The sequence below is a fragment of the Lachnellula hyalina genome, assembly GCF_007821495.1.
Source record: "Lachnellula hyalina strain CBS 185.66 chromosome Unknown contig00268, whole genome shotgun sequence".
Taxonomy (NCBI): Eukaryota; Fungi; Ascomycota; class Leotiomycetes; order Helotiales; family Lachnaceae; genus Lachnellula; species Lachnellula hyalina.
In genome coordinates this window covers 1-25,809 of record NW_022157382.1, presented here as the reverse complement: position 1 = coordinate 25,809, position 25,809 = coordinate 1, and the positions used below count along the sequence as shown (strand labels likewise).

Here is a 25,809-nt window from a genome sequence, read left to right as displayed (position 1 = left end):
CATGCAAGGCGTCGGCGGCGTGCGCGGCGGGCTGCTCGCAACATGGACAGATCTGTACCAGCAGAGCAACCGCGAGATGCAATTAGTGCAGTACCCGGACCCGGACTACCTGTTCATCCAAGCGCACCGGCCGGACACGACGCCCTTGATATACAGCAGCCAGGCGGGCGCGAATATCCGCGACGTCATCTTGCCGGAGCATGTCGCGGACGGGCTGCCGGCGCAGTTTGTGAGGCAGGTGGCTGATTGTAGGTTGTGGTATACGAGGGATATGGTGTTGGATGTGAGCAAGACTTGGGAGGCTGCTGCGGGGGCTGCGTGGGGAGGTGGGGGGTGCGTGGTTGGGAGTTTGCCGGACAGGGGGGTGGAGGGGCGGAAGAGGGGGACTTCTTCTTCTTCTTCTTATGGTCCTAAGATAGAGAGAAGGACGAAGAGGGTCCAGGTGAGAGAGGAGACTGTCACGAAAGACGCCGCTTGGCGTTTGAAACATGGATCCAAGGCTTTGGAGTAGACATCTTGTTTCAACTGTTATATTGTATCTTCGGCCAGGAGTCATCAAGCAAATAAAACGAAATAATATCACATGATGCATGAAGCAAGTCATTTTCACAGTGCAAGATGAGCGATGAGCTGGAACCACAAATTGGAACGAATGAATACACTGTCACACACACGCAAGACCAATGAGATCGGGTATTCATGCCCCTGCAAAGCAAAGTTCACGGTGTACTGCAAACAAGAGTTGCAATGTAGTACAGCTTTGGTGGCACAGCAGCCGTTGCTAAACCAGTTTGAAATGAAAAGCAAGATTTCAAGGTCAAGTTGATCGGCCTGAGCCGCTTTGTCTATTGGGAAATCTATCCGGACTTTTGTCTCAAACAATCAAAACATGTACAGTACCTCTTCTCAAGCTTTTTTCTTCAACAGGCCTTTGAAGAAGTCAAAGCTATTACTGTCACTCTGCAATTCCCAAACCTTACCAGTCGGGCGATCCTCCCATCCCAGCTCTTCAGCAAGCAACATACCCCAAGTCCTCGTAATGCCCTTGATCCTAGCTCTCGCTCCGCCTTGCGCTTCAAGGGTGACGATCTGGTCTGTGTGAAGCCAGTTGTCATAGTAGGTTTGTTCGAGTTTGCGATCGAAGCCTGTTCTGCAGAAGCTCTTGTAGATGGTTTCGAACTTGGTCAAGATTCGGGCAAGGAGCTTCTCGAGGGTGAAAGGTGTGAGACCAGCTGGGAGAAGAGCGTTGAGAGATGTGGTTGGGGCTGCGTTGGTGGTGTTGAGGCCTATTCCAACGACGAGGTCGTAGTTTCCAGCTGAGTAAGATGAGTTGACGAGGATTCCGCCAATCTTGACATATTCTTTTTTGCCAGGTTTCGAAGGATCTCGTGCGTCTGGTTGGGTTAGCTGGACTCTTTCCTCAGACCGTCGAACTTACATATGTCATTCGGCCACTTCAGTTTTACTGGTACGTTCTTGTATCCCTTGTCATATGATTTGATGCCCTCGACGATGGCTATAGCTGCCAGGTACTGTATGAAGACAACAGGTGCGGTAGGGTTCAGCGCCATTGGGTGCTTCATGCAGACTGAAAAGACCAATGATCCAGCCGGCGAAACCCAAACATTCGAGCCACGGCCACGACCAGCAACTTGTGTAGTAGCTGTACAAGTAAAGCCCGTGGGGAGGTGGGCGAGAAGCTTTGCATTCCTTCTTCTAGTCAGCATCATTCCTTCAAGAGAACCTTTTAGTACCTACTTGTCTAATAAAGTATTGGTGCTGGTCACAACCTCTCCGTAAAGTAAGGTGTTCCCAAATTCCTCGGCCTCCCCAGTTCCCTCCCGTTGATACCGTTGCAAATTTGCATAAAATGAGTGATGATTGAAATAGGGCGTCTCCTTTGTTCCTGGCCATTCTGTCTCGTGTGGGATGATGCGCTTGGGGATGGTACTATAATCGACTATTCTGTCAACCGACACCGCATCGGCCGTTTGGTCAGCCACATGCTCCTCACCTTCCCTAGACACTCTAGGCAAAGGAAGTGATTTAACAAGGGACCCTAGTGACCATCGTGAACTTTGCTTCTCAAGATGGAAAGTGTCATGCTCTGCTCGGATGTATTCTTCACCATCTTCCTTGCTGATGATGCTTTCCCATGATGCCAGTAATTCTGAGATGGAAAAGTGATGCTGTGATGAGAGATGAAGGCGAGAGAGGGAAGGTACCGAAGATGTCTCCTGACTAATCACAAGCCCTAACTTTGCTAAACATCCTTTTAGAAAGTTCACTCGAGATTCATCGTCCTCAGCCATTGCCTTGACAACTTTTGGATATCCTGGCCCATCAGAGTTGGGATCGAGGTTTACCGCAGCGAATCTAATCAAATCGTTCGTTAGTGGGTAATTTGACACTGGCGGGGGAGCTTACTCTGGGTGAGGACCTGTCAATAATGCCCCGCCCTCGCCAACTTTACAATATACAACTGCGGCAGGTCGATCCCCTCCTTCCACATCAGTCTGATCCGCATACGTTGCCAAAATCTCAACACCTTTATCTGCAAATTTGCCCGCGTCCACAAAAAGGCCACCACCATTGTAATAGGACCGAAAATTTTGTGGCAATATCCCAGTCTTAAATGCTTCTTTGATGACCTTCAGCTCCACTGCTTTGGCTCCAGCTTCACTGTGATAAATGAAGCCCTTGAATGCACAGCCTCGACAAGTTCCCGGAAAGAAGGATAGCTCTCGAGGTCCAACAACCTCAAGTTTCCCATTTCCGACCTCAAATTCGCACCGTGAACTCGCATAGTAGGCTCCGGCACAAAATCCAAGATAAGCGCCACCTCGACGGACGTATTGCTCAATTCGCCGATTGCCTTCGCCATTCAAAGACCGACAATATCCTAGATCGGCACCCCCAGGGAAAACCAGAAGGGCACAAGAAGACGTCCAAGGCTCCTTAAGAATAACAGTATCTGTCACGGGAATGACTGCATAATTTGGTGCTAGCAAACGACGAAGTGTATACAAGCAGTGCCTAACAGACTCGATAGTACTTCCATTGCCTGTTTTGAGCGTCAACAATAGTTTTTTTCCTACTTGTAATTGAGGCCACATACCAGAATAGACCAAAACATTCATTCTTCTGGTCACCATGTTGACGATTGCTTGGCCGGGTATCAGCCGAGAAATCCGACCCTTCCGACACCTTACGATTCTTTTAAATATCCAAAATCCAAGCAATGTCGAAATCAGAGAGCGATTCGAAGCAGGTGGCAGCAATTGAAGATGATGATGAGCCTGATGACTGGTGAGAAGACTGATCCCAACGACCCAAGTCCCAACACACTAATCAACTGGCTTCATGCAGGGACAAGCGGATCTTCAGTACCGGCTGTGCGGGTAAGTGGATAATGCCGAGCTTCGATCTTCCAGATTCGTTTTCTTACAATCTATACAGCGGAGAATACCAAGATGAACGATTGCTATTATGACAAGAAGGACTGGAGGTTATGCAAGAACGAGGTGAGGAAATCAGCCTTTTTGAGGTTTTAGCTTTAGCCTTTGACATCACGTGTGCCAGTCAACCATGGGGAATGAATCGCAGGCTGACGTTCGTCTTTTCTCTATAGCTGGAGGTTTTCAGGAAGTGTTGGAAGCAGCATCAGAATGATCAAAGGACGGGAATGAAAGATGTGTGATTGGTGGCGAAAATCTTGTGATCATGGAGTTTACGAAGAGAGGGCCCTTGGGTCAATTATACCAACAAACTGTAGAAACATCAATATAACATCTCCTCTATTTACTATCCATGGTCAAACCCCTTCTTTGCGTTTTATGATTTGGAATATATTTGATGCTTTTTTTCTCTCTCCCCAAATATTGTCGCCAAGATTCCAGCGCGATATTTGAAGACATCGCGCGACCTTCGCGTGCAACCTCCGTCCAACATCAACCATGGCAACTCTAATTCCAAGAGCTGCACGCTCTGGGCTATCAGAAGCGTCTTCAGTACAATCAAGGCTATTAAGATCGAGTATTTCCCGACCGACGGCCTCGCAATGCCTTCATAGACCATTCTCCTCAACATCGAGATATGCGGCGGCTCCATATGCCCGCAAGACCAACGATGCGACGAAGTCTCCACCACCTCCACCTCCTGCACCGAAACCTGCTGCGAAGCCAGCGTCCATAGATGATCAATCGCCAATCAAAGATATGAGCAGCGGCCTGGCAGATGAGCCTCTCATTCTCGACGAAGGGGTCAGACAGGTGGACTGGACTCGGTCGTTTCACGGACTGTCAAGCCAGCCTTTCTCAAAGGAGGCTGCGGATGTGCTGCTCGCGCCTATACCTTTCGATGATGTGGAAGTCAAACCAGATGGGATTATATATTTGCCCGAGATCAAGTACAGGAGGATATTGAACAGGTCGTTTGGACCAGGAGGCTGGGGTTTGGCACCAAGAGGGGAGACAATTGTTACCCCAAAGAGCATCACTAGAGAATACGCACTCGTCGCACATGGAAGGTAAGTTTAGTTCTGTTGTATGTACTGTTTGAACCAGGTCGGGGACTAATCAGCTATTCGATCTGCAGGTTAGTATCCGTAGCACGAGGCGAACAAGATTACTTTTCCCCCGAGGGCATTCCTACCGCCACCGAAGGCTGCAAGTCAAATGCCCTGATGCGATGCTGCAAAGACCTAGGAGTAGCCAGCGAGCTATGGGACCCCAGATTTATACGCAAGTTCATGAAGGATAAAGCGAAGCAGGTCTGGGTGGAGCATGTGCCATCCAAAAAGAAGAAGCAGATGTGGTTGAGGAAGGACGACGAGGTCAGATACCCATACAAGGAGTCAAAGTTCGGCGCATAGAGAGATGTACATATACGTACCAGCGAGTACACGAGCTGCATTTGTTCGCTTGGATCTAGAACGCATCGTCGACTGTATAATAGAACTTGCGATACCTACATACATGTGTTGCATTGGGTAGCTCCCATCCCTCTCATCCACCAGGCCCGAAGCATCGCTGTCACTGGGTACGTAGTGATTGATAGTGAGTTCCCAGATATTCCAGCGATTTTCTACCAACGCTTTACTGCAATGATGCAGTCAACAATTTTTGGCGTCCAAAGACTAGGATGACCATTGATGCAAAGCGACAACGTGCAGTTAGCTCTTTTTGACCTCTGGGCAAATGCCGTGGAAGCTGTCCAAGCGGCAATTAAGCATTCTAGCCAGACGATCAATGAAACGACAACCCCACAATCTTACATTCAAACAAGCTTGTGCAAGTTTAAGCCCCGCCTGAGATCCCAGAGAACTATTTTCAGCAGATCGTTGATCCATCAGGGCTGAACTCGACGAATGACACCGCAGGAGTCGTTTCGCTAAGCAATTCGCAGGATCGCAACTCAGCCTCATGCACCCCCAACGTCGAACAAATCCTTTGTTTCTTCCTTTCCCTGTGTTATACCCAACGCCGTTGGCGGCCAGAATCCCATAAGTATATTTCCTTTCCCATGACATCCCCGGATTGAAAGTTCAATCAATCAATTGATTTTCGAATCATCTCACGCTCCTTTTCTATGCTATAAACAACTCACACTCATTTCACTTGTCGATATTGTGGAGGAAAGGGTATCTATCATCATGTCTGTCAATGTAACTGGTCTACCTGGCATAAATCCCAGCGTCACCTTGCTCTCACAATGCACTCCAGAGCTGTGTTCTCTCGATTACGCGGTGCTGAAATATGTTCCAACGTACGCTGGCAACCTTGCCCTGACGTCGATTTTCGGGGTTCTCCTGGTGGCTCAAATTATCTTCTGGGGTTTCTATCGCACGCATAGCTTCACGGTCGCTATGAGCTGTGGATTGATTCTCGAGATCGTGGGGTATTGTGCTCGTGTGCAAATGCACTTTGTGCTATTTGCCTCCGGTCCTTTCTTGATGTAGGTTTTCCAAAATACTCTGCAAAAAGAAGAGGGGATTTCGTGCTAATGTGAGCGGTAGAAATATCATCTGCCTGACAATCGCTCCCGTGTTCTTCACAGCAGCGCTGTATCTCACTCTTTCTCGCATTATCATGCACTACGGATCGCACAATTCCCGCATCACGCCCAAGCAATACACGCTCGCCTTCATCGCAGCCGATTCTATCGCTCTAGTTCTGCAAGCCGTGGGCGGCGCCCTAGCAGATACAGCATCGACACTTGCGAGCGCGAAGATGGGTACCAATGTCATGGTAGCTGGTCTAGCTTTTCAGGTCATATCTTTGACGGTCTTCATAGGCCTCGTCGGGGAGTTTCTATGGAATGTGCGCAGAGATAGGAGGGTCCTTCGTGCCACGAATTGGGCGAAGCAAAGCCTCGAAGAAGCACCGCCTGATGCAAGGGGATTCAAGTTCTTCCTCGCTGGTATGCCCCCGCCTCCTTCTGTCCTGCCTGCTTCTCACAAACTAACTTCCACCCAGCATTCATCCTCGCAACGCTCCTCATTCTCACGCGCTCCATATTCCGCGTCGCGGAGCTAGCAAACGGCTTCAAGTCGCGGCTCGCGAATAACGAGGTAGCGTTCATGGTTCTGGAAGGCGGGATGATGCTTCTTGCGACTCTGCTGATGACTGCTTTCCACCCGGGGATGTTTATTGGGGAGGCGTGGGGGGATGTCTGGGTGGGGTGTTGGGAAGCCTTCTGTGACGCTTGATTTGGATAAATATAAGTATGAGATTGAAGAGGTTGATCCTCATCCGAGGCCTTCGGATGTTTTTATGCGGCCGTGGCCGATACAGAATATGGATCTTATTCATAAATAAGGGTGTTGACAGAGGAGAAAATTTGCGAGGGGAAGAAGTGGAAACATGTATGTTAGTTAGTGTAGCATTAAGACTGGAACTGGTGTTAAACGGGGTATCAGTTGCGGATTGTCTTTTAGCGAGATGGAATTCATGGTTAGGAATTAGATTTCTAGTCAAGGAAGCTTGGAGGGAATTATCCACTCCGAACCGGCTGGCGTCCATAGTGCTTGGGGCAATAGAAATATGACATGATAGGGCTCTTCTTAAGACAATTATACCTGCCTGCATGCCTGCTAGCGAGTGCATTGGTGAATACCATCAAGTTGTCGACGAAAAGCTGCTCTCTAGAAGAAATCATATATACGTGGAAGTCAGTATGCGAAACCGACATTGGGGGTTAGTTGACACGAGTCTTCATATTGTTTGAAGTCAGCATGGAATATCTTCACTTGTATGATATCCCTCATTCTCCATCTATGACCTATCTAGGTAACTATCAATATAAATCCAAGACCACAAAGTCTTGGCCCATTGATGAATAGCATCCCTCCTTCCCCTTCTCGCCTCTCTACCCCTAAAAGTTCGTGAGCTGTTTATCATTTACTTGATAAAAAGGTATTCTGTATAAACAGAACCTGAAAATTATATATAGATAAACGAAGCAATCTTACCAAAAAAGATGTCCTCATTTGGAGTTCTTTTCCATTAGTGAATATCCGTTGCTCCCTCGGGCCTCATCCTCCTTGCTGAAGGCACCCCGCAAACCAATGTTTAATTGATCTGTTTACTAAATGCTTTTGCTATTTGAACTTATATACTCCGTCCCCAACTTCCCCTTAGCACCCCCGCAAAAAACACAACAAAGAACATCCACCAACCAAACCGACAAAACTATCCAAGACCACCGCCGAAGCGCTAGTCTGACTAGAAACCCGCCCTCCAAGAGGTTGGTTTTTTTATCGATCGATCAATTGACCAGAAGAGAGAGAGAAATGGCGATCTGCAAGTTAAGCTCCCTTGCATTGTCGAATTTTTTAGCTTAAAGTCGAAGCCCAGACTTCCTTCACACAAGGAATACACTTTGACCTGAACCACCAAGCCAAGTGGCCGCCCATGTATTTGTTGACGAGCTTTTGCTTATCTTGGGTTACATTGGGGTCTGTGAACCTGGGCGGTGAGAAGTGAATCTTAGCCGTAGCTGTATATATAAGTAACACCAGGCGGTCAGGAGTGGCTCTGGGTCGCAGTCGTATGCGGAAATGGGACCTGGTGGAAGCATAACGACTATACTTGAGTAAGGTATGCTAATCTTTACTCGAGATGAAAAGCGTAGCAATTCTATAACGTTGCCCCTATCTTGAGCTGAGTCACCCTGATATAAGTCTCTGTTCGAGCCTCACAGCTAGTATTGAGGGTCTGGTATATCGCTCTTAAGTAATCAAATGAAGCATATATCTGGACCTGTGGAACTGTTCAATACATGCCTAGTTCTCACTCATCTCCAACAAGCTCATACCCATGATATCCATCCCCACCAAAAGCCTTCTCTCCCAACATCGTCCAACCCTCCTTCTTCTTCAACCACTCACCTCCAAGGAACTGCCTAATACAGGTATCACTCGGCTTCCTCTGCGTGCTCTCCGACGGAACAAGTCTATAGAAATTTTCATCTATCCTCGTTGGTTCACAACTACACTTCCCCTCTCGATGCGGGGGACAATGATGATTTATATCGTGTTGATACCCAATATCCCTGAAATACCAAATCTCCCTCTTGGGGAGAAACATTGAAACACTCAGAGTATGGACTGGAGCATCACCGAAGCGCTCATAGTAGAAGCCGCCCGCTTTGTCAAGCCAGTCAAAGTACGCTTCGTTCGCTTCGTCGCGCCAGAAATTCAGAGAGCCGATCTCGAAGTTGGAGAAAAATTGACAGCTGTTATATTCTCCGCCATTTGATGGGTCAAGCAGCCAGCCTAGGTCTGCTTCAGGATGGATGAGATGTGGGTGAGTGGCTGCGAAGTTGCGGGTACGAGTCCAGAGGGAGGGAAACGAGCGAGCATCGTCGAGGATATTCATATTAAAGCCATAATTGAGATTATTGTCCCGCATGAAGCGGAAGACATCGTAGTCGATGTCGCAGAAATAGTGCACCTGGAAATGTATCAGCTTGTGGTGGAGATTGGGGATGGAACAATTACATCTGGCTCAACCCTCCAATAGAAATCATAATTCTTCAGAAAGGGGTGCTTGTAAAAGAACCCACTGTTCCAGCGGCACATGTGATGATAGCTGACCAGCCACCCTTTCCCGACACCAATAGTTCCGAGATACTCTAGACTATTCATGAATCTCCCCTGATCAATCCAGTCAGGAAGTGACCAATGTTCTTTCGGAACAACTTCATAGTAGCATTTCGCAGATGTAAGTTTCTTGGTCGCGGCTTTGAATTCTTCTGTGAACGGCTCGTCATTGAAGAAGATCCATGGGTACTGCCAAAATTAGCGGTTTCTTCAGTAACAATGTCTCAACTTACCTGATACTTCCTATTCCACCTAAACTCCAATTGTCGCATACTCTGCATTATACCCTCCAGCTCCGAATTCCGCACTAGACTAATCAACGCCGCCTTCGGCCTTCTATTCCAACCCAACGAGGGAGCAGGAAGACCCTTCGATACAGCATATTTGTTGTTAGAGTTCTGTTCAAGCCATCGTATTGGATCCGGTCCTTTCTTATTGGCATCTTCGGGAAAGTAGGCACGAATTGGTTGGGAGCCACCTAGGGAATGGACGTCTGCTATAGAGGAGCGTTGGCTCGTATGGGCTGGTAGCAGGAGCACAAGCAGAAAGGCAATGCCGGCGAGGACGAAGGCAATTTGTTTGGGAGATGCACTGCCAGGTTGTCAGGAATGACCCGTCACTGTAAGTCACATGTGAACTTACTGCTGCCGAATGGAAGCGAACCCGGGTACAGAAAATATGCGAGGACACCTCGAGTTTCCCTTCAGTGATTTCGAAGGCGTGGGCCAGGATGCTGTCGAATCTGTGGAAGGACTAAGGGAAGACCATTTGCTGCTGCCAGAGGAGATGGAGCGGATGGGCGTATAGGAAAGAAAGGAACGGCCGCTGAACGACCTAAAGTTTCGTTCTGGCATGTTTGAAATGTTCGTACCAAGAACGTCGGGTGCATTGCGTCTTGAGAATGGGACACGACCAGAATTTGTTGAGTTGACGATGGAAACGGAAGGTACGAATCAGCTAATACCTGTCGAGGAAAGAGGTACCAAGGCGTTCATCTGAAGATATCGAGCTTGTTTCCTCTATTTTCCCCTATCGCACTTGCTACGGAAGGAAACGGTAAAGCAGAAATCCGAGTACTTACCTAGTTTCGATGAGAAGTTCGCTGATTTATGTAACAAGTTCTTGCACCTGAATGGCGTACTTGATAAGACGCAGGCTTCAGGAGAAGAGCTCACTTTTTTTTATGAGCTATGGCACAAAATTTCTTGATATACATTGATACATTGGTGTCTGAATCCGGAATTCCTTATGCCCTGTACTGGCGACACCCCAAATACCTAAAACGCCATCGCAAAATGAGCAAGTACACAACAGCTCAAGCCCCGTTTTCATCGTCCTCGAGGCCAAGAACTCTTGCATATTGGACTGTCAATCGCTGCAAGTCTCTGAATTTCCCTGGATATAAGTTAGCTTGAGTCAAACTGCATGCGCGAGGGAAACTTACCAAGTATTAGTACAACCTCTTTCAGGAGCTCCTTCCTATCCCAACCACAGAGCTCCTCATCTTCACTGAGCCAGCCCTCGCCTTTCTCAGAGTCTGGGCCTTCTTTTTCTTTGAGAATACCACCCATGATACTCCGCAAAAGCTCCTCAACCTTTGTCTTCAGCCCTTGGGCACCTAATCGCTTCGCATACATGACTAAATATATCCTGAACTCGTCTCTGGCACCCAGTTGCAGAGCTGCTGCAACGCGGTTTTCGAGATGAGCAATACTAACACCAGATTCAAAAGTTTCGAAACCATCTCGAGCGAGCAGACTCTTAATAAGACGTTGGAGATGGTACGCTCTTCCTTTGAGCAGTACTTCATTTGTTGTATGGCGCTCGAGGTAGGGGATAATACCAGCAGAAATATTCGAGGTAGTGACCTCGCCATCGCGTCGTGAGTCAGGACCAACACCAGTTGATTGTAAGCTGCTGATCGAAGAGTCGTTCGAGTTCCAGTATTGACTGCCGACGGCCCACCAAGCCTCTGATAAGCGTTGCCACACGAACATCTTTGGCGAGTAAAGGTATCCGTCGCCATTGCTCAACGTGACAATAATATGGCCGTTGGAATTCAAGTGTGCAGATGTTACACCCGGACCACTTGTGGTATGTGTACCTAGAGAGTGCATCGCAATGTCCAATATCGGCGCAAGAGACACAGGGGGGTGCGGTGCTGAAAGTGATTTGAGATTCCAGACGTAACACATGCCAACTGCCGTGATGCAAAGCAGCCACCACCCTCTGCACTCAATTATGACAGGTTGCGCTTCTAGAATTAAACCGTTAAGTAGTCTTCTTCCAGCTGGAGTCCAGGTGTAAATGCTTCCGTCCTCGCACGCAGTCGCCCAGAAATTCTTGTTTCCGGTAACGAGAATAACTGCTCTAGGCAGAAAGTCTTGCCATAGAGTGACGCCTCGTTTTGTCGCACTGATTTTGGATGGATCTCTTATTTGTGCTGGATTAGGACCAGGGTTCAGAGCTTCGAAAATAACATCGTCTACGGCTTTCGAAGACTCTTCTACTCCGTTATTACCGTTGGTCCCAGGATTTGGTGGTGGTAAAGTACCACGATCAAGGGATCTTAAAATATGTGTTCGTACTTTAGGAACCCCTAATCGCACTTGGCTGACAGAAAGAGCGGGGTTGATGACCGCCGGTCGAATGAACTCGGGGGTCACTACGATTCCATTTTGGGGCGGGGCGGGGATCGCAGGCTCTAAACCATTGACTCCATTGACCATAATCTGAACGGGCCCATTAGATTGTCCCATAGAAGGTCGTTTGTTAGGTTGGTCCTCGAGTTCCTCGTCGTCCAGTACAACAGCCTTTCGTTTGTTTCCAAGCAACATGGCTGATAAACCTCCCCTTGGAAGGCCGTCGTAGGGCTTCGACAGATCTAATATTGAATGCGGAGCGTCGTTCTGGGCGTTGCTAGAACTTGCTGCCATCAACTGGGACTGGGGTAGTGATGATAATCCCGTGCCAGATGATGAAACAAGCAGTGGCGCAATTCTCTTCTTCCCCTCCTTTGTAATAGTCACACGTTGCTTCATGGCATCCAGTTTAGCAGAATTTATATCCTCAGCCGGTGCAGGTGTTGGGGCGGGTGAATCTTGCGCCGGGCGTCCGTTTGGTATCAACGGCTGAGAAGGAACTATTCCGGCCATTGGTGTCGAAGCTCCATTTCCATTTCCATTTCCATTCAATACAGGTGGGGGATTCGATGCCACATCTCCCATGAGCGCGCCCATTCGCCCCTCAGCTCCTCGTAATTCTCCAGCCTTACTTCTATCTTCAAGAAGCAGCGCAGCAACATCTTCTACAACACCAACACCCCTTCGATTAACACCAAATTTCTGCAAAGCCTTGTCGTTTTCCGACCAGGGAGCAATATGACCAAGCTCGCCTGGCTCAAACTCAATAGCAATAATACTGCCGTCCAAACTTGATGCAAAAATCGTCAAGCCATCCGTAGTCCATGCAAGATCCGATATCGATTTCGCAGCCAAATCTTGACATACCACCAAAGGTCTCGAAGAACTAGTATTCCAAATACTCAAAGTTTTGTCTTGTCCAGCACATGCGATAACCGTAACCAGCGCTTGGGTGCTGTAACCGCTATTATCTGTAGTTTCCGGGGTGAACTCCTGCCTGCTGAACAAACGTGGAGAGAACGTGCAGACTTCCGTCGGTCCTTCGTGGCCAATAAGATTTATATCACTATCCCACAATCCTCGATTTATAATAGCGACTGAGCTCACAGGTCCATTGACCGCATTTGCTGCGGCAATGTGATTTCCATCCGGCGACCAAGAACACCTTCGGAAGTAGGTTGTGAGAGGGGACGACGCAAAGGGTGCAACGATGGTATGCTCGAGAACAAAGTTATTTATCGAGTCGTAGGAGGTAGCATTAGGAGGCGGAGATGTAAAACGAAAGAGCTTGATTGTGCGATCATCGCTGGCAGTCGCAAAGTACTTATTCGCCGGGTCGAATGTAATGCCTTTAACATGACTTTGATGAACAGACAGCACTTTCAGTTTCTCGAATGTATGCCCAGACCAAACTACGATTTTCGAATCCAAGCCGACGGAGACCAGTATCGAGGAATCGTAGGACCAACCCAGATCCTGTACATCGTTTTCGTGTCCAATCAACCGCCTTAGGATTTTCCAATTCTCAACGGGCGGTGGTTCATTTGTTCCTATTTCGCCAATTAGCCACTATTTTTGATTCATAGCATCGCTTCAAGTCTCGCATACCGAATGAAGCGGAATGCGCTGGCGGATTCGTATCGAGATGGTAAATGCAGATAATCTTGTCATCTGCGCCCGACGCCAGCCAACGTCCATTTGGGGAAAACCTGACAGTGTGAATCGTCCCCGAATGATAGCTCATATGGCATAACTGCTTGGGCTTGGAGTAGTTCGGATCTCCTGCCTGGAGAATGGCATCGGTGGACCATATTCGCACATGGCCATCTGTCGCAGCACCCCATCAGCCCTTGCGCCCTCAATTTCTTTTCTATGGATCTCTTACCTCCTGCCGCAGTAGCGAGCCTGCTCCCATCCGGCGATACGTGACAACTATAGACCTCGAAATCTTTCTGTTCTCCTAGGCGTTGGCGCGCGACGAGGCGCAGAAGTTAGCCAGGTGTTCTGGAGCTGTGACTGAGTGCCATCGAGATCAAATACTCAATTAGACTTACCGGAATGGGTGAGCCAACTGGGCTTAATGAATTTCATGGTTGCGGCGAGAGAAATGGTGGATGTGCATCATCGGGTTGTTGCTGGCAAGTTGATCACAGCGTCGCGTTGTCGCGACTATTTTTATGACTTGCTGTAAGCACTTCGCTTGGCTTCACCCAAGGCGCTTGTTTTAGAAAAAACGGCGTCTAAATAATAAGCGGTGCAGGTTTCACAAAACAAGCAAGGATGAAAGGGAGTGGAGTGGATATATTCATTCTTCAAACGGTTCTACAGGCTCATGATTTACGCAGGGTATTCTTTGAATACCTATAGCATCGCTAGCTTTATATAGGATTTCAAATATCGCTCCTTCAATTGCTATCAGGACTTAATGCCTTACTTAGTATCCTCAATCTTGAAGACGTATTTAGTAGCCGAGTTCACTCCATTCTTCAAGTTCGACAGCGCTGTCTCCAAACCATTCAGGCCGCCTGGAACAACTTCATATGGATGAGCTGTAAGCCATCCTTCCTGGAGTCCCCGGGAGAAGAGTCGGAAGAACACATAACCGAAATCCTTGGCCCCAGTCTTGATGCCAGCCTTGCCCTCCGAACTTTCTGCCTCTATATCCATGTGGACGCAGCCAACCATAGTTATTTCCTGCTTAATATAATCGGGAATTGCCGAAAAGTCTCCCCATGGCAAAACTAGAGTGATCTTGCTTCCTTGCTTCGCCAGCACTTGGCTAATGTTCATAAAACTGTTGTGTTCGCTGATTGCGTCAAAAGCGTAACGAACCTCGTTCACTCCAGCCTTCTTCAGTGCATCCTTCATACCAGATACCACCGCATCGTCCCCGTTTCTGTAATCGACAATTGTATCGCCCTTACTTCTGTCAATGAGCGATTCAACGAAGTTCTGACCTTTTCCTGCAACAGCGATGATTGGGTGGATATTCGACGCCCGAGCGAGCTTGACCGCATAAGCTCCCTGTATAAAGAATTAGCTATGATGATTGCGTTTCTTCAAGCCAGCTACACTTACAACTGCACCAGATGCGCCATAGACTATTAAAGGGATAGGAGTAGTCGTTGCAGCCCAAGGTTCCGGAAGACCAAGGCGCAAGTACATGCCTATAGCAGAGGTCATTGCTGCAAGTGGAACTGTAGCGCCCTAATTTTCTATCAGCTTAACTTTGACGTCGAATTTGCCCTGGTAAAGGTCCCACCTCTTCAAAACTGGTCTTCGTTGGCAAATGGAAGGTTGTGTGGTCCCATGCAATTGCGTACTCAGCAAAGCTTCCATTGGGGGCCGCCATTTGGTGAAAGGCAGCAACTCGATCTCCCTTTTTGAACTCGGTAACATTTTCACCAACTGCCTCGACGAGACCTGCAATATCATCGCCAGAGTTGTGCGTGTTGCCCATCTCCGGTAACTTCCAGTCTTTGGGGTTCGACCCAGAGTAGATTACTTTGATCAGAACCTGGTCCGCATTTGGTTTCGGGACAGGGACATCGTGGATTGTGACCTTTGGACCCTTTGCGACAATTGCTTCCTTCATGTTGTAGCGCGTTAATGTAGTAAATGTTTGAAGTCAAGATGGATGGGTTTCGGTAAATAGCGCTTGTCTCGAAGAATGTAAGGAAGCCGTCCGAGTACGGAATTTTCTACTCATATAGGTACTTGCTTATAAGGAAACTTAGTTTCATGACCTGCCTGACAAATGCATGTGGATGTCAGTTCTTTTACGCCATCTCTACAGTAGCATCATTCGACTCTTAATAATCCGGTCCAATTCTAGACCCACAGCACTTATGTCACTGCTCCAGTGCCCAGCGGAGGCACAGCGGGGTACTTGCCCCTCTAGCCGGCAGCCACTGTCAGGGATAATCGTGCGCCCCTGCCTGTACGCCTAAGGAAAAATTTTCCGAAGGACATAAGACAGTTACAAGATATACTCGTAAAGCCGAGTCAAAGGACGTTATTGGTAATAGATAAAGACCACGTATGTAGAAGTTGGTAAGCAAAAGGGGGAACTAACTTTTGTTTTTTATTCATTTTTGTCGAATATTCTTGGCCTTGCGTTTCTTGAACACAACGCCAGGAGCGCCCTCCTCTCCCTCAGGTTTGATGATGGCATCTGAAGGCGGGATAACTTCGGTGATCTTGGTATCTCCATCTGATGCTTCTTTTTTGACTTCCCCAACCTTTGGTATATCGCCGTCGGCTTCCTCCTTGACCTCCTGCTTGACTTCCTCTTTAACTTCAATACTAACAGCAGGTACTGCATCCTTCCTTGTAGCATTGGCCAATAAGGCATCCAAATCATCGGTGTCTTCTTCCGCCGGATGTGTCTTGAATCTCGAACCCCATCTCAACCTCTTAGCTTCTTTGGCTTCTTCCTCATCCTCCTCGACCGTCCGTTTCCTTACTCCCAAAGCAATTGCTTCGGGTTTCTTCTCTCCGTCCGTCTCGACAATTCGCTCCGCAGTGACCTGCCATTCTCCAGCCATAGCCATATCTGGTCTAAACTCATCCGGTATACTAACACCCATTTCTGCCAGCTGCGCCAGTTGTTGTTTTCTCTGTCCAGCTGTAGCTTGTGGCTTCGGTACAGGTGTAGGCCCTCGTCCGAATCCCGAACTTGAATAGCTTCCCCCAGATCCAGATCCAGACCCAGAACCTTCACCTGCAACTAATCCATTCAGTCGTGCTACCTCTGACTTTGCGCGATCCTTGTCCTTTTCTTCTTTCTCGTGGCCTCGATGTAAGTCTCGCAGGAAGCGCTTGAGGTTGCCTTGATGTTTTGGAGTGGCTTCATGGTTTGTCTTTTCCAGCTTCGTGTCCCGGACATAAGTTTTGCAGTGCTTGCACCAGTATTTGGGCTATATAAATATTAGCAGTACCCTTTGAAAAACTCCGGAAGATCGCTCACGGTAGATTTCCAGTATTCGGACATCTTGACCTCCTGTCAGCTTGCGCCCCTCGATATCCCTCGTCGTAACGTAGACTGTACGTTCGAGGATATTGTGCGTAAATAAGCTTGGATGCGGGAGAACGATTTAAGAAATTAATTCTAGCATGCAGGCGCTTTGATGGGCAGGGTTGTACAATGCAGTGAATACTGTAGTTTGGGAAGGCGCGATTCAGGCCTCATGATTGCCTCGCGTACCAAAATTTAGCCTCGACCGCGGCCTGCTGACAAGGCAGAGAGCTACAGAGAACACAACAAGAACCTCGCACCACAGTTTTGACCTTCTCGTAATGGCATTGCAAGCAGCCTCTCGTATGGCCTTAAATGGTCCTGGCATGGTCAACAGAGGCATGCCATCCGCCACCTTGGCCATACGACACCTCTCGAAATCAAAGACTTCAAGACTGTCTGCCCTTCAAAGTAGACAACTACACCTTACTCCAAGAGCCTCCGCTCCAAGCTCAGGTCTGTTGGGGATAGGTGGTAGCTCAAATGGACCGACTACATATTTCCAACGGCCCTCCCTTCCTGCCAATACCATTATTCGATTCGTGCCCCAGCAGACAGCATGGATTGTGGAACGTATGGGAAAGTTCAACAGGATTCTTGCGCCTGGTTTAGCTATTCTGGTACCCTTTCTCGATCGGATAGCATATGTGAAGAGCTTGAAGGAGGCTGCGATTGAGATTCCAAGCCAGAGCGCTATTACAGCAGACAATGTTACTCTAGACCTGGATGGAGTTCTATATACCAGAGTATTCGACGCATATAAAGCTAGGTAAGGCTCTCTCTCTCTCTGCCATTATAATTGGCAGTATATCTGCAATAGCGATACTAATCTACCATCAGTTACGGAGTCGAAGATGCCGAATACGCCATCTCGCAACTGGCCCAAACAACCATGCGTTCAGAAATCGGTCAGCTAACACTCGATCACGTCCTCAAAGAGCGCGCATCCCTCAACACAAATATTACGAACGTACTCAACGAAGCCGCCAAAGACTGGGGTGTCACCTGTCTACGATACGAGATTAGAGACATTCATCCTCCGGAAGGCGTGGTAGACGCTATGCACAGACAAGTGACCGCGGAACGAAGCAAACGAGCCGAAATCTTGGACTCCGAGGGTCAGAGACAGAGCGCTATCAATATTGCAGAGGGGCGAAAGCAGAGCGTTATTCTTGCTTCTGAGGCGCTGAAGAGCGAGCAGATTAACATGGCGACTGGTGAGGCGGAGGCTATTCTGTTAAAGGCCAAGGCTACTGCTGGTGGTATTGATGCTGTGGCTAAGAGTATTGCTACGGGACAAGAGTCTGCTCAGGGTGCTGTCAGTCTCAGCGTCGCAGAGAAATATGTGGATGCATTCGGCAATCTTGCTAAGGAGGGCACGGCTGTGGTTGTGCCTGGCAATGTGGGGGATATCGGAAGCATGATTGCTAGTGCTATGGCCGTTTATGGCAAAGTAGGAGATGCGCAGGCAAAGACCATGGCTGCGAAGGCACTGGAGCACCAGTCTTCGGAAGAAGTCGAGAAACCAGCAAGGGAGTCCCCGAACGATGAGATGAAGCGGAGCATGTTGAGCTCGTTCGAGGCTACGAGACAGAAGAAGTGAGGAAACAACATAGGATAAAATAAAAATTGTACAATAGCGAAGCAAGTGGACAGAAGCGGCATGTATCATCTATTATGTTAAGGGTGGAGGCATCACTCCGTATAAGTATAGAGGCGAAAACTCACTTCTTTCAATACCAGTAAGCTCATGTAGCGGTATAAAAAAAGTACAAATATAATCTCAAATCAGTCAACCACAAACCCATCTAAGTGTCCAGCAAGACGTCCTGCAAAGCACTGAAGTAGTCTTCTTCTATTCCTTACTCATACAAATGTAAAATAAAACAGATCAAGCTTCCACCACCACCACGTCAAACCCCAAACTCCCCCCCAATTTCATCCAACGCCCTCCCAAGCCACTCCAACACCTCCTGATCCCTCCCTGCAGCCCTTACCGCCCGTGCCAGCAACGGATACAACCTAAACAAATGCCGTCGGCCCTCACTCTCCACCCCGTCCGCCTCAGGAATAGCCTCTGTCTCACACCTCAACGCCACCAACTCCCGCAACACGAACAGCAGCTCCTTCCTCTGGCTTAGCGGCTGCGGCATGCATCCTCGAAGTGGTTGATCGGCGATATAAGCTCTCAGCGTCAGGCCTGCGCGCAGGATTAGGTAGGGTGCGGCTGCTTGTGCAAGCTTGATCTCCGCGGCAGAAGAGGAATGGTGGGATACGAGGGAGAGGAGCGTGGAGAGGCAGATGTAGGATATACTTGCGCGGGGAGTTGGGGGCGGGTCGATTGTAGAGCCTTTGCGGGGGGCGGAGAGGATGGAGAGGATGTCGTGGGGTTTTTGCTTCGGGGGGAGGTCGGTAGGGGAAGGGGCGTGGACTAGAGAAGTGTGAAAGAGGGATTCGGTGTATATGCGTCTTGTTTTGTCCGGGATGACCGGTGAGCCGAGAGCTGGGGTAATGAGTGCGCGCAAGGTCAGGAAACATGTTATGTCGAAGTCCTGGTCCGCCTTTATGTCGATTGTGGGGGCGAGATCGGAACAGTCAGCTGTGGTTATGGCATTGCCTATCGTAACGATTGAGGCCCAGATTGAGCGAATTACGTCTTCTTTTAGATTGGCCCTGGTGAGAACAGGTAGTACTGCGGCTAAGATGGCGAGAGAGGATGTTGTTGCTTGGCGCCAGGGTGATACGCTCTTTGTGGTAATGGGGAAGGAGTATTTGAGGACGATTGGTCTTGAGAGTGCTGTCAGAGCTGATGTCAACGCCCCACTCGTGTAGATACCGTGGTCCAATGAATGGGAAAGGACGAGGTTCACTGTTAAATTCATTGATGCTTTGGACAGGGCGACATAGGTTGGACGCTGTTTTGCAGGACTGGTATCCCTTTCATCAAACGCAAGACCAACGAACTCCGATACCTGGCCGATCAATGCCGCAGGAACCCCTTCAATATCGGTCCGGATCATCTTAAGAGCTTCTAGGACTTGAGTTTGCAATGGCGTAAGGTATTCAATATCTGCAGAGTACGTTGCTGCGCTCGCTTGTTGAATCGCTTCTCGAAGTAGCGTCAGCATTCTTTGCACTCGTTTGGCATTGAGGCCTAACTGTATAAGACGGTAGATCTCTTGCAGTGCAGAGACATATGCCACCAAGAACTTCTGGTTGTCAAATCTCTTATCTGAGGGGTCGGGTACAACAGCAGGCAGAGATTGAGACCAGAGTTCCCATGCCAAGTCAAGTGCAGCTCGATCGAAGTCTGTCTTCTTCGACTGTTCAAGGTTGCCCCTCGAAAGTATCTGTCGCAGCGAATCAAAGACTGCGGTGTTAATATCAAGGACTTTGAAATTTAACAGCGACTTGTAATGCTCAATCAGAGCTTCCCATGATTCCCCAAACGTCGGGTGGCTAGATATAGTATCTAGGTAATCCGCTAGTAGTTTCGTGATACCATTAAGCACAACAACTGTAGTCTCATTCCATCCAATTCGATCTTTATCTGATATCTCAGATTCAGGGTCACTCGTCGTCACTAATTGTTCTTCAATTGATGAAAGAAGCTTGAAAATGACGGACTGCAGGCACATTGACCATGCTTCTGGGCCAAGCTGGTCTCCGTAGGCATCGAAAATCCTGAGCAGCGTCTGTATGGCACCTGTAGCAACGGTCAGCGGGTTCCTTGCTAACGACAATGTAAAGTATTACTGTTCCTCAGCTCTAGTCTCTCATCCGTCGTGACAGCTGTCAGCCGTAGAAGCAAAAGCATCCATAGCGCAGCATCAGAGATTGCCAGGTCCTTTCCAGATGCCATCTCTACAAGCTTTTTCTCGTCAGAACCCTGGATAAGGTTGTGAGTCAACGAAAACGAGCTAGTCCGACCAGAGATGAAGTCGGACAACACCCAGAAGAATGTTACAGTCTGTAAACGTCAGTATGTCGGATAAAAGGAAATAAGCAAGATTTTTTCACCGTCAAAGATATGTTAAGGTCGTCGTCTTGCGTGCAGAAATGATAAAGGGTGTCAACGAGTATAATGAAACAGTAATTGGGAAGGGAGGAGAGGAAATCCGAGCAGATGAGTTGCAAAGAGTTAAATGAGGATCGAATCAATCGAGATGAACGAGTGGTGGTGGCCTTGAGCTCGTGATCGTTGCCATTTTTGACAAATACACTTCCGATTATCTCGAAAGCAATATCCCAGCCGCTGATTAAGGTCTCCCCACACTGTTCCAGAATGCTTTTCAGACCCTCAAGAATCACTTTGTGTACGTCAATATCTGTGGCATGAGTCGATACAGATGAATCACGCTCATTTGACTCGAGCGGCTGCAATGCTCCCCTGAAAGTTTGAAGGAGACGCAACTGAATTGTGCTACGAGGTTCATCGGGTAATGAAAGTGTTGCAGTCGCGGATTCAAGGACGAGTCGTACAATGATCTCTGCAGCTCGTAATCTGACCGATGCGGGAGTAGTAGTAGAACAGGCTGCCTTGCTAACTTCTGTAGTCAGGACGTCCCAGCCACTAACATCAGGACTATAGGCCATAAACCTATCAATGTTGATACTAGCAACATCGCCCAGTTTTGCCAAAGCAAACAGATCTTCTTGGTTTTGGGTAGCGGGCGCAGTATTGATACTTTGTATTCTTCTATGCGAGTACGCGTGTACTGAGGGTCGTCGTGCTTCCAACTGAGGAGATGAAGGACTAATAGAATTAGATACCAGCTGTGGAGTCTCTTGTCTTCCGAATAGTGAGCAAAGCGCGGTCACGACTTCTAAGAATGACTCATTCGGAAAGTCAACGGTGCTCTCGAGAAGTCTTGCAGCAGCTGTCTCAACAGCTTTAATCTCAGTGCCGAAGTTCACAAGCAATGAAGAGTCGTCACCAGCATTTTGTTTGTCGGACTTTGGGGTTATGGTCGGAGTCCTCGCAGACTTCGTGCTTGAGAAGAGGACTAAGTCAGCTTCTTGTAAATTACCCAGGATGATGCCCCACGCTGAGCTTAAAGTTGGGCCGAGTGCAATGCCTAGGTTCAGAAGTGCTCGTAGGCACAGGAGATTCCGAGTGTTGAGAGACGTTGGGCCTGATTCTATGGAATTTTGTCTTCCGCGCTCCGATATAGAGGAAGAAGCTTGGCTGACCAGGCTGTCGACACTCAGCAAACCCCTTGCATTGCTAAACATACTCGAACCTTCTACAGGAGGAGTGGCTGGTGCGGTCGTCTGGCTAGTATTTGTAGATAGTAGATTTGGAGGAACTGCCGCCTTTCCAAGAGTGGTCAGAAAGGCGTCTCGAGGAGTTGCAAGACGTAAAAGGCCGGCTACATGAGTAAACTTTTGGAAAGATCTAACCAGACTATGATAATAGTCTGAATCGAGTGAGGCATACAAAAATGTCGAGCAAGTCGCAAGTATCGCAGGCCAGCATTCATCTACAATTCCAGCACATATTTTCACGTCGTCGAAAAGGGGATGATCTTCGAGACTTAGTGGATTGACTGGGACTGGGTTCTTCTTAGTGGAAGATCGCCTATCCAGATTCGGTCGACTGTCAGGAGTCTCAGGCGCTGACTCGGTTTCTGCTTGCTTTGCTGTCTTTTTTCGAGGTCTCTCTGGAACTGTCAAAGGAAGAATGAACTTCGCCAAACCTTCAGAGAAGCCACTTATGCAAGCAAGTGTGAGGCTGTAGATATATGATTCCGGGATCAAGGGTGGATCCGTCTTGTCGAGCTGATCAATGCACGGAACTCTCATCGTACTCCATTGAGTGCTGACCCCAGCGGAGGGCTCACTCGAACTAATTGAACTGCTTATCATCGAAGGGACACCACTTGCTTCGAGCATTCCTTGGTCTGTTCCCCCGCTTTGATTTGACATTGGTATAGTAGACTGGTTACCAAGGCCGATGACGGCTGGCTTTTCGGTACTAATGCGTACAAAAGCTGCAACAAGGTCTCTTAGAATTGCTTTCCGGCCTTCTTGAGCATCGTATGTTGCAAATATTCGACGTATGAGCGCTGCGTCAGCAAAAATGCCTCTCAGAACTTCCATGCACAGAGACCTCTTCCACAACGCAGTATCATGGTCAAGCATGTGCGTAAGGAGACCCAAAGCCATCTCACCTTCAGATGAAAGGATGCTGAGGTGTCGTCTAAGCAGGGTGTATAGAATCCTTACAATTCTGACAGTGACTGCAAAATTGAGCTTTTCGGACAGGGAACTGATAATGAACGGCATGACCCTGGTACGAAGGACATTGGCTTGCTCCGGGTGCGTTAAAAATATGTCCGAATGATTGGTCAAAACAGACTCAATTAGCTCCAGACCAAAGGTCTGAGGCATGCCCGTGGACCTTAGGAATTGCGGTTTCTGGGACTCTGTCAGAAGACACAAGTCGTTGAAGACCCGGTACGCATCCAGAGCCGCCGCGCGAAGTTGTACGGTTCCATCCTCAACGGGGGCTTCGCCAATAGTGGGAACTTCAAGGGCAATCCCTGTTCTCGTATTAGATATGCAATAATCACATTTCTGACAGAGGACGTACTATCTTCAGTCACAACCTTGTCAAACACAGATACAACAAGCTGCTGCAGAGTCGCAGCCGCCGTGTTGTTGACAATGCCATTCTTGCTCGCCTGAAGAATTGTGCATATGTTCAACGCGGCCGCAAGAAGTTCTCCCTTCAGATCATCCGCATAGTTTTGGAGAAGAGAAGGTAAAGCTTGGAGGATCTTGAGCTGGACATCTAGTCCAGCAGAAGTAGCCTCCCTCAACGCCTCAAGTACTTCCCTTAGTCTTGATTTCGGAAGAGCATGGGATACAATAAGTCGCTGCAAGCATACAATCGCAATGCCCGTAAACTTGACATTCTTGGTCCCGCATGCAATGAGGAACGGTGTCACGAAATTAGGACGTTGAGAGAGATCTGCACTGAATTAGTCAACCTATATTGCTTGTAAACGTGAAGACTTACCCGCAGCTATTTGAGCTTCAGAAGTTGATCGTAGGCCTTTGAGCTCATCTAGAGACTTTTCAGCGGCCTTGAATTGTTAGTAAGGGGTATTTGGACGCGTGGGTACGTAAGCTCACATTTCTCAGATCCGTATGCTTCCTTTTACTCTCCTGTATCAGATTGGTAAGCTCTGAAGTGAGGATCTGGGCCGTCATGTTATGAATTTAGGCTCAATATATCCATGATCAATTGTTTTATGAAAGCTGAGAGCGAGTCCGTTGTGATCCCTTTTGGAGGAGGTGGATGTGGCCTTGAGGCAATTCACCGGTGTTTCGCCGATGCCCTTGACGTTTGTTCCTGCCCCTCCAATCCTCCCCTCCCCTCCATCGACTTTCTGAATCATCGTTTTCCTGCTGTGTACCTCAACTTTATTGCTGCTCAACGTCTACGAAAGGACTGATCGTTCATCAACACATTCTTCTCCAAAAACTTTAATACTTGCAACAATAACAACAACAATACACAACCGGCAAGATGGGAGCTAAAGTACCACGCAACTTCAGATTACTGGAGGAGTTGGAGAAGGGAGAGAAGGGTCTTGGAGCTGGTGAGCACGACCCCTTCGATACGTGCAACCGCAAATTACTTAACTATCATAGAGGCATGCTCGTACGGTCTTACTGAAGGTGACGATCTCCTGATGTCCAACTGGAACGGCACAATCTTAGGTCCTCCCCACGTATGTGCCCACCCCTCCCTCCCTCCTGCAGCCTCCTATACTAACCCCTATCCCCTCTCAGAGCGTCCACGAGAACCGAATCTACTCCTTGACCATGCACTGCGGTGCCGAATACCCAGACAAGCCACCGACCATCAAGTTCCAGAACCAGATCAACCTGCCGTGTGTCAACCCGAAGAATGGCGTGGTACGTGTATACACAGCTTCTTTTGCTTTCTGTGGAAGTAGATATTGACGGTTTGGTAAATAGGTCGACCCATCCAAGCTGCCGTGCCTTAGCGACTGGAAGTACAGCAACACCATGGAGACTATCCTGATAGAATTGAGGAGATATATGGCACACCCTAACCATAAGAAGCTGCCACAACCAGCGGAGGGTTCTACGTATTAGGTGGCAGTGACTTGCTATGATTTGGAATTCAGAAGTAGCTCTATGTTTATTGAGATGGGTGAGAAAGGAGAACATCTCTTGGTGGGACAGTCTCACACGATTTGCCTTGGGAAGAATAAGGGAACAATACATGTTTCTTATGGCGGTCGGTTATGGGTGCATCAGCGCGGCGAAACAGGGTCTCACGGTTCTGCGGCTCTGCTTTCTTTGCAGTAAATGAGAAATGAATGAAATGCAATGCAATGCTTTACACAACATTTATATATTGTATGCATGAACAGCTCGCTGAAGGTGCAATTATGGTATATCCCAAACGCCGTATAATACCATTTCTTACACTTCCCCATTCCCATTTCCCTTTTGTGCTGGCAATGTAAACCACGTATCCCACTATCAATCCTTAGCCGTCTTTGCCTGCTTTATCTTCAACTCCTCCGCCTCCCTCGCCCACCTCTTTTTCTTCACCGCCCACTTCGCCTCCCTCTTCTCATGCCTCCTCTCCCTTCCCTCACGCTCCCACAGCACCCTCTCCTGGTTCACAATATCCACCATCCGCTTATAATCCACAGCAGCCTTATTATTATCCGCCGACATGGCCGACTTAGTCCTCTCCAAGCCCTCCATCGGCTCGCTCACCCAAGCCATCGAATCAGTGCCCCAATCCGGATCGTCCCACTCCTTCCCCTCGCGCTCTAACTCATCACACACAAGACTCTCCCACTCGCACTCCATCGACCCTGTCTCAATATCCTCCTTCTGAGTGACCAACAAAGTCCGGTGCCGCACCCTCGTCTCCACCTTCTGCCGCAGCACCCGCGACAGGTACGGCGATTGCTTCTTGAACCGCAGGAACGGGATCTTGCCGCTGTCTGTGAACGCGAGCATCGGCACGCGTCGCCGCCCCGACAGCTGCT

The 25,809-nt window shown here is 48.5% G+C and overlaps 10 protein-coding genes across 10 annotated transcripts; 4 read left to right on the top strand and 6 right to left on the bottom strand.

Moving 5' to 3' along the window:
* Positions 1-906: 906 nt before the first annotated feature.
* On the bottom strand, positions 907-3,155 carry BPL1 (Biotin--protein ligase; the record flags this gene model as incomplete). Its single annotated transcript, XM_031153417.1, has 4 exons — positions 907-1,394; positions 1,439-1,710; positions 1,759-2,376; positions 2,428-3,155. 4 exons carry the CDS (start codon positions 3,153-3,155, stop codon positions 907-909), a joined length of 2,106 nt encoding a protein of 701 aa, XP_031001242.1.
* An 86-nt stretch (positions 3,156-3,241) lies between these two features.
* On the top strand, positions 3,242-3,700 carry COA4 (Cytochrome oxidase assembly factor; the record flags this gene model as incomplete). Its single annotated transcript, XM_031153416.1, has 4 exons — positions 3,242-3,309; positions 3,370-3,401; positions 3,460-3,524; positions 3,632-3,700. The coding sequence occupies 4 exons, from the start codon at positions 3,242-3,244 to the stop codon at positions 3,698-3,700; spliced, it is 234 nt and encodes a 77-aa protein (XP_031001243.1).
* A 256-nt stretch (positions 3,701-3,956) lies between these two features.
* On the top strand, positions 3,957-4,873 carry MGM101 (Mitochondrial genome maintenance protein; the record flags this gene model as incomplete). Its single annotated transcript, XM_031153415.1, has 2 exons — positions 3,957-4,528; positions 4,597-4,873. 2 exons carry the CDS (start codon positions 3,957-3,959, stop codon positions 4,871-4,873), a joined length of 849 nt encoding a protein of 282 aa, XP_031001238.1.
* A 3,418-nt stretch (positions 4,874-8,291) lies between these two features.
* Positions 8,292-9,957, bottom strand: KTR1_0 (Alpha-1,2 mannosyltransferase; the record flags this gene model as incomplete). The annotated part of the gene is made up of 4 exons (XM_031153414.1): positions 8,292-8,954; positions 9,002-9,292; positions 9,337-9,694; positions 9,746-9,957. The coding sequence occupies 4 exons, from the start codon at positions 9,955-9,957 to the stop codon at positions 8,292-8,294; spliced, it is 1,524 nt and encodes a 507-aa protein (XP_031001239.1).
* A 461-nt stretch (positions 9,958-10,418) lies between these two features.
* hir-1 lies at positions 10,419-13,836 on the bottom strand (the record flags this gene model as incomplete). Its single annotated transcript, XM_031153413.1, has 5 exons — positions 10,419-10,498; positions 10,548-13,295; positions 13,354-13,572; positions 13,631-13,705; positions 13,800-13,836. The coding sequence occupies 5 exons, from the start codon at positions 13,834-13,836 to the stop codon at positions 10,419-10,421; spliced, it is 3,159 nt and encodes a 1,052-aa protein (XP_031001234.1).
* Positions 13,837-14,175: 339 nt separating this feature from the next.
* On the bottom strand, positions 14,176-15,340 carry fsr4_0 (Trans-enoyl reductase; the record flags this gene model as incomplete). Its single annotated transcript, XM_031153412.1, has 3 exons — positions 14,176-14,769; positions 14,824-14,952; positions 15,008-15,340. The coding sequence occupies 3 exons, from the start codon at positions 15,338-15,340 to the stop codon at positions 14,176-14,178; spliced, it is 1,056 nt and encodes a 351-aa protein (XP_031001235.1).
* A 493-nt stretch (positions 15,341-15,833) lies between these two features.
* Positions 15,834-16,738, bottom strand: LHYA1_G008491 (Uncharacterized protein; the record flags this gene model as incomplete). The annotated part of the gene is made up of 2 exons (XM_031153411.1): positions 15,834-16,664; positions 16,715-16,738. 2 exons carry the CDS (start codon positions 16,736-16,738, stop codon positions 15,834-15,836), a joined length of 855 nt encoding a protein of 284 aa, XP_031001236.1.
* A 305-nt stretch (positions 16,739-17,043) lies between these two features.
* Positions 17,044-18,365, top strand: LHYA1_G008490 (Uncharacterized protein; the record flags this gene model as incomplete). Its single annotated transcript, XM_031153410.1, has 2 exons — positions 17,044-17,531; positions 17,603-18,365. The coding sequence occupies 2 exons, from the start codon at positions 17,044-17,046 to the stop codon at positions 18,363-18,365; spliced, it is 1,251 nt and encodes a 416-aa protein (XP_031001237.1).
* Positions 18,366-18,675: 310 nt separating this feature from the next.
* On the bottom strand, positions 18,676-23,980 carry mon2 (MON2-like protein; the record flags this gene model as incomplete). The annotated part of the gene is made up of 6 exons (XM_031153409.1): positions 18,676-20,495; positions 20,519-20,732; positions 20,783-23,307; positions 23,358-23,738; positions 23,787-23,853; positions 23,903-23,980. The coding sequence occupies 6 exons, from the start codon at positions 23,978-23,980 to the stop codon at positions 18,676-18,678; spliced, it is 5,085 nt and encodes a 1,694-aa protein (XP_031001241.1).
* Positions 23,981-24,299: 319 nt separating this feature from the next.
* On the top strand, positions 24,300-24,895 carry spm2 (Ubiquitin-conjugating enzyme; the record flags this gene model as incomplete). Its single annotated transcript, XM_031153408.1, has 4 exons — positions 24,300-24,372; positions 24,425-24,504; positions 24,566-24,691; positions 24,755-24,895. The coding sequence occupies 4 exons, from the start codon at positions 24,300-24,302 to the stop codon at positions 24,893-24,895; spliced, it is 420 nt and encodes a 139-aa protein (XP_031001240.1).
* Between the last annotated feature and the right edge of the window lie 914 nt (positions 24,896-25,809).